The sequence below is a fragment of the Passer domesticus genome, chromosome 5 (genome assembly GCF_036417665.1).
Source record: "Passer domesticus isolate bPasDom1 chromosome 5, bPasDom1.hap1, whole genome shotgun sequence".
NCBI classification, from domain to species: Eukaryota; Metazoa; Chordata; class Aves; order Passeriformes; family Passeridae; genus Passer; species Passer domesticus.
The window spans coordinates 71,584,811-71,603,177 of record NC_087478.1 but is presented as its reverse complement, the minus strand read 5'-3'; the positions used below and the strand labels follow the sequence as shown (position 1 = coordinate 71,603,177).

Below are 18,367 nucleotides of genomic sequence, written 5' to 3'. Positions count from 1 at the left end.
CAGCAGAAAAAGTTCTCCTCTGATAGAGCCAAAGATTCTTTGGCTAAGCAGACTAAATCAACTGCTGTTTCTACAAATGACAATCCCACCATTTTCGCCCTCATTCCTCAGAAGTTTATTCCCTGCAACTCCCTTTTTATTTTTTTTAAGGTGTAGAAAATACAAAGACTACACAAAAAAGATACTGATAGATACTACACCTACCACGTCACTAAATTTGATAGCTCCAAAGCTGCGGTATATACACATTGCCAAAAACCTAGAGTCCACAAATGGACTATAAAGAACTTCTTGGCTTCTCAAACTCAATACTCATTTTAGATAACACAGCTACCTAGAAGTACTTGGTGCAAATTTTTCTTAAACAAAACCCTTTCAATTTTTATCTGATCCTCTTAAGCTAATGACTGCACTTCTGTGAAGCTTCTGTGTCACTTTGTATTTTAGTGAGAATCAAGAAAGTCTCAGCTTTGGAAAATTAAAATTAACTGAATAAAAATCATGGGCTTCCTCAAGCATATTTCAAGGGTCCCATATAGGTGTTGGGACTTGACACCATGGCACTCCTGCACCTAAAAGGAGACAGAAGTTTTTCTGCTGCTTGAAAGGAGTTTACAGGTAGCTGGAGAGGCTCACTCCTGCAACATATATTTGATGATTGAACTGTTGTCACATCTCCAGAGAAAACCATCAGCATCAGCTATTCAAAGCTGTCTAGATTGCATATCTGGACATGACAAGCCCTTCCTTGGCAAACTATTTAAATTCCATGAAACAGCCAGGTTGAGGACCTAAAAGCCTGAATCAGTAGAAGCAGCCTGTGTTTAGACTTCCTACTGTGGATCAGCTCTCATCTTCACATAAGAGCTGGGTACCCCCTCATTTAAATTAATCCTATTGACCAGGAATGCCATTTTTCTGGGCCTCAGGTCTTTGTCAGTAGTGTTTTCCACCCTTCCGAGGAAAATTGGCAGAGGGACAGGCTATCAGCTCCTGCAGCAGAAAGCTCAGTACAGAACCAGGCCACCACATCAAAGACAGTCATTTACTCCTTTAATTCCCTCCAAAAAAAAAAAAAAGAAAAGAAATCCACTTTTCACTGCTGCCTGCACAGCACTGGCACAGGCACAGTGCTGTGAGGAGAGCCAGGGCAGGGAAGCAGAGCTGGTTGTAATGCTTGCCAGCTTGATGACTGTGTTTCCTTCTGCCCAGCAGGGCAGGGAAGCCAGCAAGCCCCTTCTCCCATGCCAGCCCCCAGCACTGAGCCACTTGCCAGGGCTGGGAGCAAGTCTGGAAAACAGGTTAATTCCAGGAACAGCCCAAAACACAGCACTTCAGCAGTAGGAGTGCCAGTGCAGCCTGCCAGCTCTCTGCCAGTGGCTGGCAAACACTGGTTTGCTGGAGAGTGACAAGATGCCCAGGATATCTGCAAAGGCAAGCCTTGGGCTGCTGTGTTTGGGGGCAAAGGGAAGGTGCTAGCTTCCTTTGGCTGCCACCACAGCCTTAATATGACATTCAGCAGCAGCATATTAACTCCCTTGTCACAATACAGCACTTGCAGCCCTATTTCTGGTGATGCTCCTGTATACCTACACAGCTACAGCAGCCACACCAGTCACGCCCCTTAATAAAATAGAAAAATGCACTGGAAGAGTGTTAGGAACACTAGGAGGGCAATGGGCTAAACAAATGGGCAGGACCAGAATCCAGGATCTCTTTATGGTGCTGGAGGTCCTGTTCATCTCCAGCTATAAACAAGAAAGCAAATGTGACTAATAAAGCCTCTGCAGTTAAGTCCTACAGCAGGATGCCTTCCTGCCCTCCAGACCTGGATTGTGCAGCTCTGTGCTTCCTCCAGTAGTTATACATAGAAACAATCCACTAACAGGTTAACACACAGCACATAAATAGACCGCATTTGTCAGCGTGTCTAAGCCCTACAGGTCGGCTGGTCACTTTATTTAAGAGACTGCAGCAGACTCACTGCAGGAAAGCAGGAATTTCCACTCTGGATTATAGGGGCAGAATATGGTCAGCTGTTTTTCTGCTGTTTTTAAGGGAGCATAAAACAAAACTTCTGCACAAGAGAAAAACCAAATGAAAGCTGAAAATTATTTCTTCTCCAATCTGTGCCTTATATGCTGATGTAGCAGAATAAAGGCAAACAACCTGAATGCAGCCAGATGTTGCATTTCAGAGTTTGGGTGGGGGCTGAAGAAAAGAATAGAACCCACTCCAGGGATCAGTGCATGCATTCTGAAATACAAATATTTTAGAAGACGCCAACACATCACTAATGCTATTTGGATGCTCAGCTTGCCTGAGGGAGGGTAAAAGGCAGTCCTGCTATTAATAAACTGTGTTTAGTTTTGAAATTTAAAGCTCAAAAGGACACAGCAGTTTTCAAGAAAAAGACCCCAACTTTTTCAGCATGCAAGCTGCATCACTTCTCTACCAAAACTTGCTTTTAGAAACAGATGGCAGCCTGCAAGACCTACAAATCCTTTGTCTGGAGTGGCAAACCAGGCCCTATTGCCCATCAAAGTCAACCGTCACATTGTGAAGCACTGACCCTAACAAATCCATTATGTTTCTTTCTACCACAACGCTAAACCAAACAAAATGAGTCAGACTTACTAAGAAAGGGTGAGGGATTTTAAATCCCTTTCCCCACCATCCCTGCAAAAATAAAGACAAAGGGGAGAGTCTGCATTGACCCTCCACTGATGAGCCCTGCCATGAGAGCTGCCCCCTTGGGCCAGGCTGCCCGAAGGAGGATGGATTTGGGGTTGGAGCATTTATATGGCAAAGTGCAATGGCTTTGGGATCAGCACGCTCTGTCAGTCAAACTACCCACACAGGCAAAAGTGAATACCCCAAGCAGGAAAGAAAAGCCTTTATGCTGGCTGAATAATTAGGTCTGATGTGCTTTGTAGTTTCTCAGCCCTCCCTATCCAGCTCTGCTGAAGTGCTGAGCAGATAGAGATGGGGAAAGCTCTTCACAGGTACTGCAGGGAAGAGAATATAATGTTTTTTCTTGTCTGCCAACTGAATTGCCAGGCAATGTGAAGACACAGGAGCTCATATCAAAAAACTGCTATCTTCAGTCAAGGGAGAAAACAAAAGAGAAGCCTACTGAGGTGGTGATGGATGAGGCGATGATGTGGAAAGGATAGAAAAGCCTTTTCCCTGCTATGGCTATTTGGTGCATCTTGACACACAAAAGGAAACACCCATCAATGGTACTCCCAGCAGACACCTCGCAGCAAGCAATACTTTTATCAAAGAAAAGATCTCTCTCAATAGCAGTGGGTCCAGTTTATGAACAATTCAAATCACTTTCATCTCACATATCAAAAAAACAAGAGGCAACGAGAAAGTCAGCATCCTCAGAGCAACAGTTTGGTTGGATTCTTCACACCCTCTTAAAAATTGCTCCCCATCCCCCTCCTTTACTGGTTTTCTTCAGCATAAAACAATCTCTCAAGGACATGGCAACAACGACACTGAAATTCAAAGCATTGAGATCAAACACATGAAGCTGACGCTCATTACGGCTAAATTATGTCACCTATCCAAAGGCTCAAGCTTATTATTTAAGACAATGCAACAGTCATTAATCACAGCCATTGTGTACTGCTCGAAAGGCGTCTAGAAAGCTAAAGAATACAATGGAGATTTATTATGCTACAGCGCCAGATTTAATTACATGGTTTTCTCCTCAGCATCGCGCCACTTGTAGTTCACCACCTGTTTGCACCAGAGGGCCTGAAATAAAGACGTGCTGCCCTTGCAGCCAGGCACGCAGGAGAAGCTTGTGCTGCACTCTCCTGTGGCTGCTGTAGCAGAACAGACCATTCTGGGGGACGCTGGCAGCCAAATCACTTGTGCTGAGCTACTGTTTTCCTTTCAAAGTTTTAAATTTCCAGCTCCTTTTCATATACGTGCACATGCAGAAAAAGCACACCCTTGAGCCCATGAGCAAGGAGAAACAGGTTGCTGTCTTCTTCCTAAAGCTGCAGCGCGAAGATCCGTGCCCTCGCCACCACAACAATGTATTTAAGCAGTATGTCTGTCTGCTGGCAGCCCTCTGAGTTTGCATTTTCTGCTATAAATATTTAATGTAGAAGAACTGTTCATGTTACCCACTTCGACCAAAGTGTTTTGACAGCCATGCTCACCACATGACAATGATGCTCTATTTAACACTGCAGCTGCAGACAGCAGGATTTGGTTTCAGTTTTATACAATATCGCGAAACTGATGACCTCCTACAAATAAACCACTTAATACATTTTTAAGGAGCCGAATTTAAATGCATTAGCAAGCCAATTGTCAGTAAGCCACTACAAGAAAGAAAAACAGAAACTTAATTCCTGAATGCAAAAACCTGCTTAAAATTAACTGCAATTTCTTTCTTATTAAACCTATTCAGACAGTGAAAATTAAAGACAATCTAGTCTGCAAAAACTAAGTAGCTTCCTGAAACTGTTTCTCTTATAGCTAGAATAATTCCCAAACTTTCCAGACCACATCTTGTCATCAGCCCTCAGAGGCCTCTACACACTTTTACCAGGCAGTTAATTGAATACACACAGAAGATGATGATGGCTCAGTAGATCCCCCAAGGGAGGTTTGGTCCCAGCCTCTCTCTAACATAAAAAGACTTAGCATGGTCTAGCAGCAACTAACCAGGAGTCAGTATTTCACATCTGAAGACAGTAACATGTTTTCAAGTAAAGAAAAGTCAGGGAAATAAAAAGGCTTAAGTAACCCAGCCAGCCAAATAGCTCTGCTACTGTTAGTTATGCAGAAAGGCACTTCAACATGGAATCACCTAAGCACAGTTTGGAAAAAAAAAATATGTAATATAACAGCGAGAAACTGAGTCAGCAATGTTTATCCTTCCCCACATCCCCTGGCCCCCAGGGGTCGTCTCAGTTACCCAGGGGCTCATTAATGCATTCATCTGTTACAAGCTTGCTGGAAGCATGGAGCAATGCCACTTTGGTGTGAGCAGATTAATCAAGCACAGATTGCCAACCTTCCACTGCAAGGCAATACCATCTCCTTCTAGGCTATTTCAGCAGGCAGATTCAGCTGGATATTGTCATTTACTTCCAAGATAACTCATAAATGCTAAGTGATTAGCCATCCCTTGCAGCATCTTTTATTGGAGTTACTCAAAATTTAATGCACTTAATACAGTTTTATGACTCCTAATGCATCATTAGCACTTTAATATATCAGACTACAGATTTTCATTCTTGACAACATCATCAGAAAGGTCAGAATAGCATTTTAGAACAATAAAGCATGAGGATGAGCTGGTTTGTTCTTGAATGTAGGAAGGGGGAAGATACAAAAAGAAAAAGATAGTAAAAAACTCTCTTCCCCAGCATGTTCTGCTTCTGCATCTCCCATTCAGTATATTCTGAAAAAATACAGAAGTTTTTTTCCATAGACACACCTCTGGATGCAATAGTACCAACACAGTCAAGCTCCTACATCCTTTCATTGAGGTTGAGGAAGGACTTGGACCCTCAAACAACCATCTGAGAACTGCTCTTTATTGCCAAACATAGCTTTGTTCCCAGAGCCTGTTATCACACTGTAGGAGCTGAGACTGAGCAAGGAGGACTAAGAATGATGGCTTTAGTACAGCTGTAGGTTTTCACAGGTATGGGTGAATAGCACTAGGAATTATGCAACAGGATAGCAGGACAGAAATCATGGTCCTCTCATCCGCAGCTCCTTTTGCTCACACAGACCTGCTAGCTCCAATAGTCCTTCCTTCCTTCCCCCTCAATACCAGGAGTTACCTCTGCTCCCCACCCCACCAGATGGGCAGGAGGCAGCACATGCTCAGCTTGGATCCCACTCTGGGGCTGCCAATTAGCCTGCCAGGACACCCTCATGGAGGGGCCTCCCTTGCTTTAGAAAGTGCTGTTGCTTTTCCTGCAGCCTTTGTACTATTGTCTTGCAGCATATGTCACAGTTAAGATGGCCCCACAACACACAGAGTATCACCAGACAGTTTCAGAAGGCTTTAAGCACTTGCCCAAACAGAGTAACACCATGTCACTGCAGAAGGCTTCAGGCACTTGCCCATACAGAGTAACACCACGTCACTGCAGAAGGCTGCAAGCATCCACCCTTCTTGTTCTTTAGCCCAGCCTTTTACAGTCTTCATCTTACATGCTTTACACCTGTGTGCCTTCTGTTCCCTTTGGTTGGTGGCTGGTCAGTGCACCTTGGCATTCCTTGTCTCATGACCTTCAATGCTGCTCACCTGTCCTGCACAGCTGTAGCCATTGGGGATGAGGCTCGGCTGCAGCCCCACTCCCAATTACCACAAACTGTGCACCTACACTATTGAAAGGTTAATTAGGATCTCTGCTCTAGCTGCAGGGACTTCACAAAAAAAAATCCACTTTCTTTTCCATTCCATCTCTGACAAAATTAAATTGACATGTGTGCTCAGAAGTTGGTAGATAAGACTGGGGGGAGGATAAGATCAGTTGGGGGGGTGGTATTTTAACTTTTTTTTTAATAAAAAGGAAACAAGCCTGGTGTGATCATGTTATCAATCACTCAAACTGAGTTTTGAGTGTGATAACACTGCACTATTAACAACACAGATGGTCTCCTGCTTAGTTAGCATCAGCTTCCCATTTGAGTTATTCAGTGCATCACAAGCAGTGCTGGGACACAGTCAGAAGTCATTGTCACAAAGTGCTGACAAAATATTAACCAATAACTGAAACCCAATACTGATTTTGAATTGGAGATAGCTTTCAGGTCATTATCACCATCATATTTGATCTGTATCTTGGACACGTCGTCGCTGCAATGACTGCTCTGAGTGATGCGCTCTCAGCTCTGGGACAGACCTAAATCTCTGCCTTTTCTCCCTGGTTCCTGGACAAATGGCTCTCCCAGTGCCAGCAGGGACCTGAAGGCAGGAGCATGAATACATCCAGGCCCCCGGACAAGATGTTTTGTCATTCTTATTCCCGCCGAAAGCACAAGAGCTGAACTAATTGGGGCCCCGAGCTCCTGGGTCACAGCCAGGGCACCCACGCCAGGGACCTCGGCTCTTTCTCACCTGCTGACAGGGACAAAGCAAGGCTGAGGGGCCTGAGCTCATTAAGGCATGGTTTTCATGGGAAGTTCAGCCCACATGAGGCTGGAAGGATATTTATTTTTTTTGGGGGGTTTTTGTTTTGGTTATTGTTTTTTCTTAACAGTGTGTTACGCTGAGCAAATTTCAACAGGGCTCTTTCTTTCCCCGCTCAACTCACCACCCTGTGGGCAGCTCCAAGGAGAAAGAAACGAAGACATGGGCATAGAAATGACAGTAAGTTATTACCCAGAACTGCTATTGTGAAAGTTAGTATCTCCCATCACCATTCCCCTTTTGCTAAGTGCAATAGCAGACCACGACTACAGATGCCTCAGCCCATGCAGATGTTCCTATTTATACAGGAAAAAAATGATTACTTAATAGCATTCCCTAAACCAGGATTCCTTAATTCTTAGTCATTCCCAAATTTCAGACACAAACACTAGACAACACATCCCTGCTTGAATTAAGAGAGTCAAACAACATCTGCTATCATACTCACTAAAGCCAGAAAGAGTCAATATATTTGCAAATATGTTGTAAGAGAAACCTATCTTGAACAGCATCATCTTGGGAAAAGGCTAAACACCTAATCCATCCATGCTGAATAGCTGCTATCCTGATTTCCAGAGATAAATGTTCTCCCTTAATAGATTCATAGCAATAGTAGTTACAGACAAAGGCTGACAACCCCAAAAGGGGTGCATTAAAGACATTGTAATATCATTCTTCCTGGCCTTGATATTTCTGCAGTGCTTACAAGGCACCACATACAGCAAAATACACCCTTTACACACAGCTTTACACACATCTACCATCAGTCATTTTTATAAAGCACCTGGCAGTTTTCAAACAATGTGAGTCATGACCAACTTTTAATCTTCACATCATCACAAAATTTTAGGGGGTTGGGTGTTTTCAGTGTTTCTGTTAGTTTTGTTTGGATTCTTTGGTTTTGGGGTTTTTTTAAACAAAAAGTGGGAATTCTTCCTCAAATACTTGGTGCTGTGTATTTTCATACAGCTATACTGGAAGAATAAAAGTGAGAAAGCACAAAATCTACATTACAAAAAAGTCCCATTCCAGAAACAGTGCAGCAGCCCTTTATCTCTTCCACACCAGCCAGCATCACAGCTGAAAGAAAGTCTGTGTTAACAGAGCTGGTGTTTTGTTTTTAAGCATAAAATTGTTCTTCATTTTAAATTCACGTCAGAGTATTGCACAGCATAAAACAAACAAGAATACCAAGTGGGAATGCTGATAGAAAAATAGTATTGTGTGAATAACTAACTCATCAGCAAATCCTCCCCTCCCTCAACAATGAAAAGCCAAATATTTATTCAATTGCATATTGCATTCTTTGCTCAAATACTTCATAATTTGAATTTAAAACAACAAATCTCAATTTTCTTTCCTGAGCATCTCAGGGGAGACCAGAGCGCCCAGCAGAAGGTATTTACACATATCTGACTGGATTAATCTCGGCAGCAATCTGGAGAAAAAGCAGGAGAGGGGGGCTCTTAAATGATTTAGACCCTCCAGGTCAGTGAGAACACAGACTGCAGAACCTGACAGACACCTGAAGTCAGTGTAAGCAATACCTATTTGGACCATGACAGCAGCATCCTCTTCCAGAAGGCTCCAGCTGATTCCAGATGCTGGTCAGCCCAAAGCAGGCTGCTTGGCCCATCTAATCAATATTTCATTGAGGAATTGCCAGATAAGCAAGTTCTGGGTTTCATTGTTTCATTACTGAGAGCTCAGCCCTCTTGTGTTTCAGTCACAAGGGACTCAAAGCACCTCTGACACCTGGGCAGCCCTGTGTAAGGAGCAAACGTGGTGATAGTTGATTTTCCCTCGTAACTCCAGTTCCTGCTCCCACAGGTGACATGGCATGGCACCGCGTGCCACCGCATGCCAATCCGCTTGTACGTGCAAACAGCTCTGCATGGAAATGAGCAGAGGTTTATAGAGATGCTGAGGGGAAAATGCAAATTTATACAAATAATTTCAGTCATCCGTGAAAAGCAGCAGCCACTACACACCCATGACAGTTGAGCTTGGCTCTTTTTTTGTTTAATCCTGTCATTGTTTACACAGAATGGTGTTTCAGATTAAGCCCCCTTACCCTTCCACATGTTAAGTCTTTAACATGACAAGAGAATACCAAGAAGGGGGTGGACAGAGGATACTTCTGGCTTTCATGCTGTGCAACTTACCACTCACACAGATTCAAAGCATGATTTGACTCCATATCAAGCTTGATATAAAGCTCACTAGGTTTTCTTTTAAGTGCTACTAGATCCCAGAATTATTATTGCAATTTGATGGTTAAAATGACTTTAAAGCAAACTCAAATTCATGCTGCAGGGTGAGGGGGGGTGCTTACTGTACAAGACTGACATATTTAAACATTGCCTCTAAACACAAACCAAGAACAGCTGACATGTTTGTATGAAATTATGAAGGCTGTTCTCCAGTGAGAGAACCAAATTTCTTTACAGATTCACTAAAACCAGACCCCTCACTCTAATATCATATTCTAGTAAGAGTTAATTTTTGTACCATCACTTGAAGCAGGTCACTGAGATCTGGCAAAGTACTTCAAACTACAGACTCTTCCCACTCCTATTCCTCTTTCCCATGGAATACTCTTCTCATTTCATTCTTCAAGCATCTGCTTGGATGTTTTGATGTTATTTTTCATGGCTTGGGTAGGCATGGAGGTAGAAGCAAAACCTCAGACCTCAAAGGAGAATGGCTTCATGTTTTCAGCCAGGCATCTCCACCAAGCCTAGGACACCCTAAGGAGAGAATCTTCAGCTGATCAGACAGCTGATTAAAAATGACCTTTGACTCCAAGCAACAAGCACAAATGGAGTTGTTTATATTTTCATACTGGTAAGGTAACAATTTCTTCCAGCCATGCCTATATCTGACACCTCAGCGGTCTATCACACATTAGTCATCTCCCCTGAATGTTGCTTTTACTATGATGACCCATCACCATTTCTTCCCTAATTACTTTTGGGATTATCTACATGGTTAATGTGATCAAAAAACCACAGTGAAGGCTTACTGTTTCCTGACCAAATTTGGTTTTCCTCAATGCAATTTTTCCTACTGTATATATTTTTGCTATTCGCTGGTTAAGAGGTAGATAATGAAAAAAAAAACCCAAGAGAACAACAAAAATTGTGGGCTATTTATAGTCATGAGCTATATAGAGATTCACATATTCCACACAGTTCCTCTCCATGCACACCAGAGATGGCTCAAGAACAAACTCTTTCCACATATATAAGTGGTCCTACATGATCTCAAACAGCACCAGCCAAAGATCACAGCATTAACTGCATAGAAGTGCACACACTGTTTGTTTTTTTCCCCTTCATTCACATTTCTCCTTGACTCCAGCCCTCATTGCAACAGACCAGAACTGCAGCAGGAGGAGTGTGCCAGCCACATACCCAGTGCCAGCCCATAGAGAGCCTTTGTGGGCTGTACACTTGCCAGCATGTTTTAGGGACGAGCTGGCATTAAGGACAACTTGATTAGCCCATGACAAGCAGGTGAAAGAAGGCAGGCAAGAGAGCCCTGACGGCTTACGTGCAGCTCAGCCTCTCCTGAAGCAGCTCATTTTGGAGTTATTCCTACATGGAGCTCTGCATTGGCACAGGCAGGCTGTAGGAAGGGTGTCAGGGCACTGGCACAGCTCCTGCAGCACTGGGAAATGGCTCTGGCGAGGACACGGGAAAACAGCTGAGCAGAGAAATCAATATTACAGTCACGCACTGCCCTGAGCAATTCTGACATATTTATGGTTACTGCTCTTCCGTTTGCAGAACGGTGGGCATCGCCTTCCCCCCGATGCCACCATCCTCCCCCTGAGGACCAGGACAGAAATGGACACCAACACAGGAGCTTCTCCTCCCCTGGGCAGGACCTTGACCTCAGGCTCACACCACCACGTCCATACCCTCCCCACCAACACACGGCCATGCCGAGCCCGATCCGGCGCTGCCGTGCTCTCTGGGATGTGCCAGGTTTGTCTCCCAGAGCTCTGTGTCCCTGGCACAGGCTGTGGGCCACGTTTGTCTCCCGGGGTTCTGTACCCCAGGCACAGGCTGTGGGTCTGGGACCCCATCTCTCCACAGCCACTGCCCCACTAAGCCGCCAGGATGGGGCCAGCAGTGACTTCAGGCTGCTGCGCAGGAACAAGATTAGGGCAGGATTTAGGTCGTTCTTATAAAGGACAGCGGCTCAGCCATTCTGCCTGGCACTGCTTTGATTACTGCTGCAATTACAGTGCGGGAAGGAAAAGGGCTGCCTCCTGCAATACTGACAGGGCAGCTCCTGGGATGCTCACTGAAAAAGCCCCCTCACGTACACCATCACACCTTCTTCTTCTCTGCTACTGCAACAGCCAAGCAGCCTCCGAGCGTACAAGAGGCTTTAGTCTTTCTAAGTGGAAATCAAAACAGCAGCTTATCTGGCAAGCAAAGTACAAGAAATTCTCTTTCATTTAGCATTAGTGAGTCAGTGCTATTGATAGGAATAATGATGTTTTTCCAACCCAATCAGTACCTTATTTTCAAAGGAATACAGTAGAAAAAACTTAGATGAAGGCAAATGTATAGCAGCATAATCACATCAGGGCTGGGCGAGCATTTAAATCCAGCATTTCTCTGGCATATATACAGACAGAGAAGGAAAGTGCTATTGCTGAAACACAGCAATACATCACAGCCATCAGCAATTCCACAAATGGTGTGTTATCCAAGCCAGCAAGACAGTCACTCCTTATTAAAGGTTATTGTAACTGGAGATCATACTTATCAATAATATTGACAGTTCTTTATGAAAAGCACTGATTCATTTGGCTGCAGAAATCCTCCTATAGGAACTAAGTCTTTAATGCATAATTCAGATTTTTTTTAAATAAAATTGAAATCTTTGTGGTATTACAGTTTCCCCCAATAGCAAAAAAAGAAGAATGAACCATTACAGCAATTACCCATGCCACCACCTTTGAAGATATAGAAGAGCGCAGAAACATTTCTGTTTCAGCATCCAATTTGGTTTCCCAAAAGCAGGGATTATCTCCATACTCCTTTAACTAGAAAAGCAACACTTCATATATGCAGAATAAGATCTTGTTTCACATGAACAAAATATTAACCCAGCTTAGATTTTCATCAAACAGGTTTCCTAAATGAATACACAGTATTTCCCTATTATTATGACAGTTCACAAAAAATGACAGTTACTTCAATAAGCCAGCTAGTCCATCCAATCCCTAATCTATGAGACTTGTTTTGTTTCAGTATAATGTCAGAAGATTTAGTGCTGCATTTGAGCATCACTTCTTAAGGGGGGCTGGAGAAACACTTGAATTCCATTCCTCCCACAAGCCCTGTAAAGATGAGAAATCCTAAGCAATCAACTCAACTGCTTCTGAGGAGCAAGTTAAGCTTTGTTAACTTCAACGGCATAAACCATCTCTGCCTCCACTTCACCATTCTCATCCACATCCAGGTTACTTAATCTGGACAATCCCTCCAAAAACGCTCTGTGCACACCTGAAAGTGAAAAGCAAAACTTCTGCAGCCTGTGTTTCATTTGCGTCAGTTGTGCAAGTCATGAACAGGAATCGCAACTGATCAGATATTCCTTGGTAAAGGGAAACTTAGTCTATTTCCAGCAAACCAGGAAAAAATCCAATTGCCTATTTTCAGAAAAGCCATGCACACAAGCAGTTGTATGACTGTAGTAATGCCGCTGCATTTTCTGGCAGCGCACTTCGCGCACAGACTTGGCACGGAGGAAGCGCGAAGGAGAACAGCGCAGGCGGTGGGGAGGCTCTGCAAGGCATGAGCACACAGGTGCCAAGCACACACAAGGACAAAAAAGTCTTTTAGCTTTCTAAAAATAAGAGCCTACTAGATAAGAAGCACAGTTAGCCAGACTGCAGCATGTTCTGTTTGAATTTTAACAATCATTGAAGGGAGATTAATTATCAATATGTGGATGTCTTGTAGGGAAACAGCATGAGGTAGAAGAAATGTGCATTTTCCCCAAGACATTCAGCATTTTCAGTGAGCATGACCAGCATCCACTCTCTGCTTTGCTGGCCATTAAAATAAAGAACTTGATCTAAGCAGTAGAGTAATGAAGCTCCCTACAGTTTTCAAGCATACACTGAATAGGACAGTAAGACATTGAATCTTTATACAATGGCCAAAAGTAGACAGTGTAATGTAACATTTACAGTTCATGTGTGGAGAAAAACCCTATAAAAATCTTATAAATCTTTTCACACAGCAATCAGGCAGACGAAACTCCACCAATATTCACAAGACAGAGGAGGCACCATCCAAGTCCCAGTTCCCATGCTGGCTTTTACTGCACCTTCTCTTCCTCCAAACTGCACCCACAATGGACCCACCTTCCACTTCAGAACAAAACACCCATCCCTAATTATCTCCCTACTTTCCTTCAGAGCACTAAATTACTTCCCCAATGAAGTATATTTCATGTTCTTTTTAATTGAGTCATGTGTACTCTGGATTTTTCTAAATTGTATTTTGTGACACTCAAACAAGATACTACAAAATTTAACATGCTCCCCAAGCAAATGGTAAAAGCTGCTACAGCCAGAAAACCTTGTGCCCTGCACATAGAGCTCACTATATGAAATTCACATAGTATCACAAAACATATGATAGAAACAATTTAATGAACAATTAGGTCTTCTTGTTAAATGCAATGTTAAATATTGACTATAACAAATTCATTTGAGCACATGCAACTCCAAGGCTGATAGTCTCAAAATGGCTTTACCTAAAAGAAGCAGGCATGAAGAGGAAAGTGAACTGAAATTTGTTTTCCATCAGTCCTGAACATAACAGAAAAACTCCCTCCACCCTACTTTAGTGGAATTCAACAGAGCATTGAAACTGAAATTTTCATGCTTTTCAAGATATTTCACATCAAATACCCCACTTTTATGACCTCTCCAACTATTAAATGCCCAGAAATCCTTAGACAGTTTCCTCCTTCAAATCTCTGGAAAGGGCCTGGAAAAGAGTCCCTGGGGAAAAACAAAAAACTTGTGTTTTTCCTCTCCATCCTTGAGTGAAAGTTTTGTGATAAGGGCCACAAGTGTTTTGACAACATCATAATCTACACACAATTTTGCTGTGTGCCTGGATACACTACTAAGTTGAGCAATAGGTAAACAGCTTTTAGCTGTCCAAAATTAGTCCACTTAAAAACCCCAAATCAGCCATCTGAAGAGCCAGCTGTGGAGCAACTCACAAAAAAAAAAAAAAAAAACACTGCACCAGAAAATATCGTACATGCAAAAGACAAAAAAAAAAATCTAAGCAAAATGAACTGTTTTCTTGGTGGAAAATTCTCATCTACCAAGCTTATTTTAAGCCCTGAGCATCCATTCAGTGGAAAAAGAACCATAAACCAGAATATTCTCCCCTAAAAGCATGTCAAAATGTTATACAACGATAAATGTTGATTTTATTTCATTTTCTGCACAAACCTATCAACACTACAAGAATCAGAAAAGCAGTTCTTTGCCCTGCTTTCAATGTTTTCACTGAAACATTTCACTTGTTCATCATCTTGCCTGACGCAGCAGATGAGGATTTTTTGGTGCTTTTTGCTGGTTTTAATTGAAGAGAGTTTTTGTTGAAGGAGATTTTGGGCTTAAGGCAAGGAAAGCCTCCACTCTGGGGAGAGTCCCGGGCTGTCCCCAGCCAAGGCAGGCACAGGTCAGGGAGCTCCAGGTGACGCCAGAGCTGACTCACAGGCAGCTCCTCAGCACACCCTGTACCACGGTGAGCTGCCTGCACATCTGCAGATCACCACCAGCTCCATCTCAAATCCTCAAAGACTTTCTAATTCCTGCTTCTCTCCTCGCAGGAGAGGCCCTGGGGCCTCCAAAGCAGCAGCAGAGCTCCTCTTGTCCCTTCTCCTGCTCTTTGCTCAGCCCCAAGGCAGCTCCATCATTCAGACCTGGGGTGAGCAGGGTGCTTTGTGAACGCTGGCTGCCAAGGGATTCACGGGTTTGGAGATAAGCAGGTTCTTGATTACTTTTTTTCTGCTAAACTGGGGATGATCTGTGCAGCAGCTTAAGTCACAGCAACTTTTCATTGATGCCTTGTGAGTTACCTCAGCAAGCTCTTTAAGCACAAGGACAGCAAGAGGTAGCTATCACAGCTACATAACACTGAATGAACAGGGTCATTTACTTCTACAAAGAATTTTAAGAACATTTTTAGAAAGAATAGCCATTTGTGGGTTTCCTGAGATAGAACAGACTTTCTGCTCCCCCAAGCATCTTTCTCCCCACCCATTACAGCAGAGAATTCAGTTGTAGTACCTTGTTTTTTGAAACCTGTAACACAGACTTCTAGATGGGCTCCCACTACCACAGCAGCATTAGTACTCCCCAAGCTTTAACAGAAATGTGATTTCTCAGCTACATCTTAAAACAGAGTTAATTTTTCCATGGCTGTATTATATTTGTGGCTCACAGCACTCCCTGTTCCTCCCCAGCATTTCCCACTGCTGAGCTCCCAGCTGATAGCAGAAAGCTCGTGTCACGAGTCCCTAAAAATATAACATTGCTCAGTGGCAATGTTAAGTCCCATCATATTTCTGTTACTCCACTTCTTCCTTTATCACATCCCAACCCTCCTAAGGTACTAAGAATGCCTCCCAAACTGGTGTTACCAAAAGTGTTTGTATGTCCAAACCATATTGCTGGACCTTGCCCAGTTGAAACCAGTTACAAAGACATGGCTTCAAAAATTACTACTTTTGTTAATTTCTCTTTGAAATTATTCACAGCTACATTGTATTTTCTAAATGGGTATATCCTGTATGTGCCAAAATGACTTTCTTTCACTGGAAAAATGAAGAGGAAGATTACTTTAGCTTTGAAATCTGCTTGGTGTTGCTGGAGCAGTTCAGCCAAACCTACTGAATGATCACAGAAGAGAAGCCCTGTAGTCAAGGCACTACACTTGCACAAACCCACCATACTCAGGCTGTCCTTGAGCAGCGCTCCCCAAGAACACAGCTGTGCACCTCCCTTGGAAACAGTGCAAAAACCAGCAAAAGACAACTTGGAAAGTCTGGGTACATCAGGGAAAGCACAGCCTACCAGCCAACACAGCTTTAAAAATAATTTCAGATAGATGACACAAAGTTTAGGTAGCTGAAACCCCAATAGGTCTTACCATGCAAATCAAACCCTGTACACCATCAGCTGGGAGGTGGCTCCTGGGAGTCAGGAGTTTTCTACTAAAAGCAGCAAAAGCGAAAACACACAGCTGTGGTCACAAGTACATGTGAAAAAACAGAGAGATGAAAGTACATTTAGCTAATGCTTCAACTTGGGAGTCCCCAGGGCTACCTCCATATAGTAGTGTGTGCTCACTGCCAAGGGTAGAGACTTAGTTACCCTGCCTTGAGATAAGGCTCCTTGGAAAGTTGTTCCTTGGAAACATACGTGCATCCACCCCTTTCACTGCTGACAAAAACATGAACTTCAACCAGTGTACATTGACCAGTGATATAGATCATCGTGTCTTTCTCTTACACAACCAGAAGGCAAGGTACTTCCTGATGCAATAGCTGCAGAGACCTCATTAGGATCCCATCCTCAGGATCCCACTGCCAGGCAGAGGGGCTCACAGCTGCCTTCAACTCCAGCCACACACAGCTCCTTTGCCTGCAGTGAATGCATGGGAATGGGCAAACATTGGCACTTAAACACTTCCAAACTCGTAACTCCATTAGGAAACGCTTAGCTTCCATGCAATTAAGCCTGAAGTTGATAAAATTTTATATGTAAAAACCTGACTTAGTTTCATTCACATAAACAAAAGTGACATTGAGGAAGAACTGCTGCCTTATGCCAACATAATCAGCTCATATCCAGTCATGAACCCACCAAAAATAAACATTTTAGAAAATGCATTTGAACCTACAGCAATAGTTTTGTTCCTTTTTTTCTATAAGGTTTCTGGGGTAGAGGGGGAAAGAAGAATGCGGGAAGACTATTTCTGAATAGACATAAGGTGCGAATAAACATAAGGAAGATGCGATTCCATTAATATATTCAGTTCTTCCCAGATCCCTCCCCCTCCTTTCCAGTGCAGAGACTGAAGAAAACGCATCTGCCCCGGCAGAAAGCTCGGTCATTCGGCTCTCTCCAATCCGTAACCCTACGTTCCCTTCTCCTCCAGTGGCACCCCGCGGGTCGCAGCGCCCACCCGCCGGGGCTGCCTGTCCCCGCACCGGGCCCGCGGGGACGGCGCATCCCGGCGCCCAAACGCTCCGCACCGCCCGGCGGGAGCTGCCCTCGGGGGGATGCTCCACCAGCCCCTCCGGAGGATGCTTTATCCTCCAAAGTCGCTCCCTCCCCGCGGCTCCCACCCCTCCTCCTCCCCTCCTCGGGGGGAGCAGACATTTTGAGGCAGCGCATCCCGAACGCCGCCGAGCCGCAGCGGTGCGGGCGCGGGCGAGGCCTCCGGGGCGCCGCTCACCTGCCAGCTCGTCGGGCTCCAGCCCGCTCTCCGCGTCGATGCCGCACAGCACGAAGTAGTGGGCGAAGCGGCAGGGCGCCGCGCCGGGCCCGGGGTTGCCGCTCCCGCTCATCCCGCCGGCGCTCCCGGCGCTCCCGGCGGCGGCTCCGTGCGGCGGCGGCGGCAGCGCGGCTCGGGCGCGCCCGCGGGCCGGTCACGGCGCGCCGCCCCCCGCCCCGGCGGGGCCGCGCAGGCGGGCAGCGAGCGGCGGCTCCGCGGCGGCCCCGCTGTCAGCTGAGCTGAGCGGGGCGGGGACGGGCGGGACGCGCCGCGCTGCCCGACCGCCCCCGCGGGGCATTTAAACCCTGCGCGGCCGCCCCCGCCCCGCTCCTCGCTCCTGCGGGCCCGGCGTGTCGCCTTTGTCGCCCGTTGTGTGCGCGATCCTTGGCACACGCGATTAAAGCCTCACGCTGCCCCGCGTGCGAGCAGGAGAGGTTGGCTTTATTTAAATAAAGCTGCAGACGGTGCCACTTCCTATCGGGAATGTCTCTTCCCCCCCGCCCCAGGAGGGAGCTCCCGGAGCCCCGCTGCCGGAACGGGCCGAGCCCCGCCCGGCGCCCGGGCTGCGCTGAGCGCTTCCTGCGGGAATCCTGCCGCGGGAAACGGCTTCTTCTCCTCCCCAGCCCAT

The 18,367-nt window shown here is 45.0% G+C and overlaps 1 protein-coding gene across 2 annotated transcripts in view; it reads right to left on the bottom strand.

Annotated features, from left to right (window-relative positions):
• DENND5B (DENN domain containing 5B) overlaps positions 1–17,905 on the bottom strand; it is a 103,928-nt gene extending 86,023 nt beyond the window's left edge. The window contains exon 1 of one of the 2 annotated variants that reach the window (XM_064420952.1): positions 17,701–17,905. In XM_064420952.1, the coding sequence (XP_064277022.1) occupies positions 17,701–17,812 (112 nt within the window). In that variant the 5' untranslated portion in view covers positions 17,813–17,905. The remainder of the gene's footprint in view (positions 1–17,700) is intronic. The other variant, XM_064420953.1, reaches the window with a different exon arrangement.
• Positions 17,906–18,367: the final 462 nt, after the last annotated feature.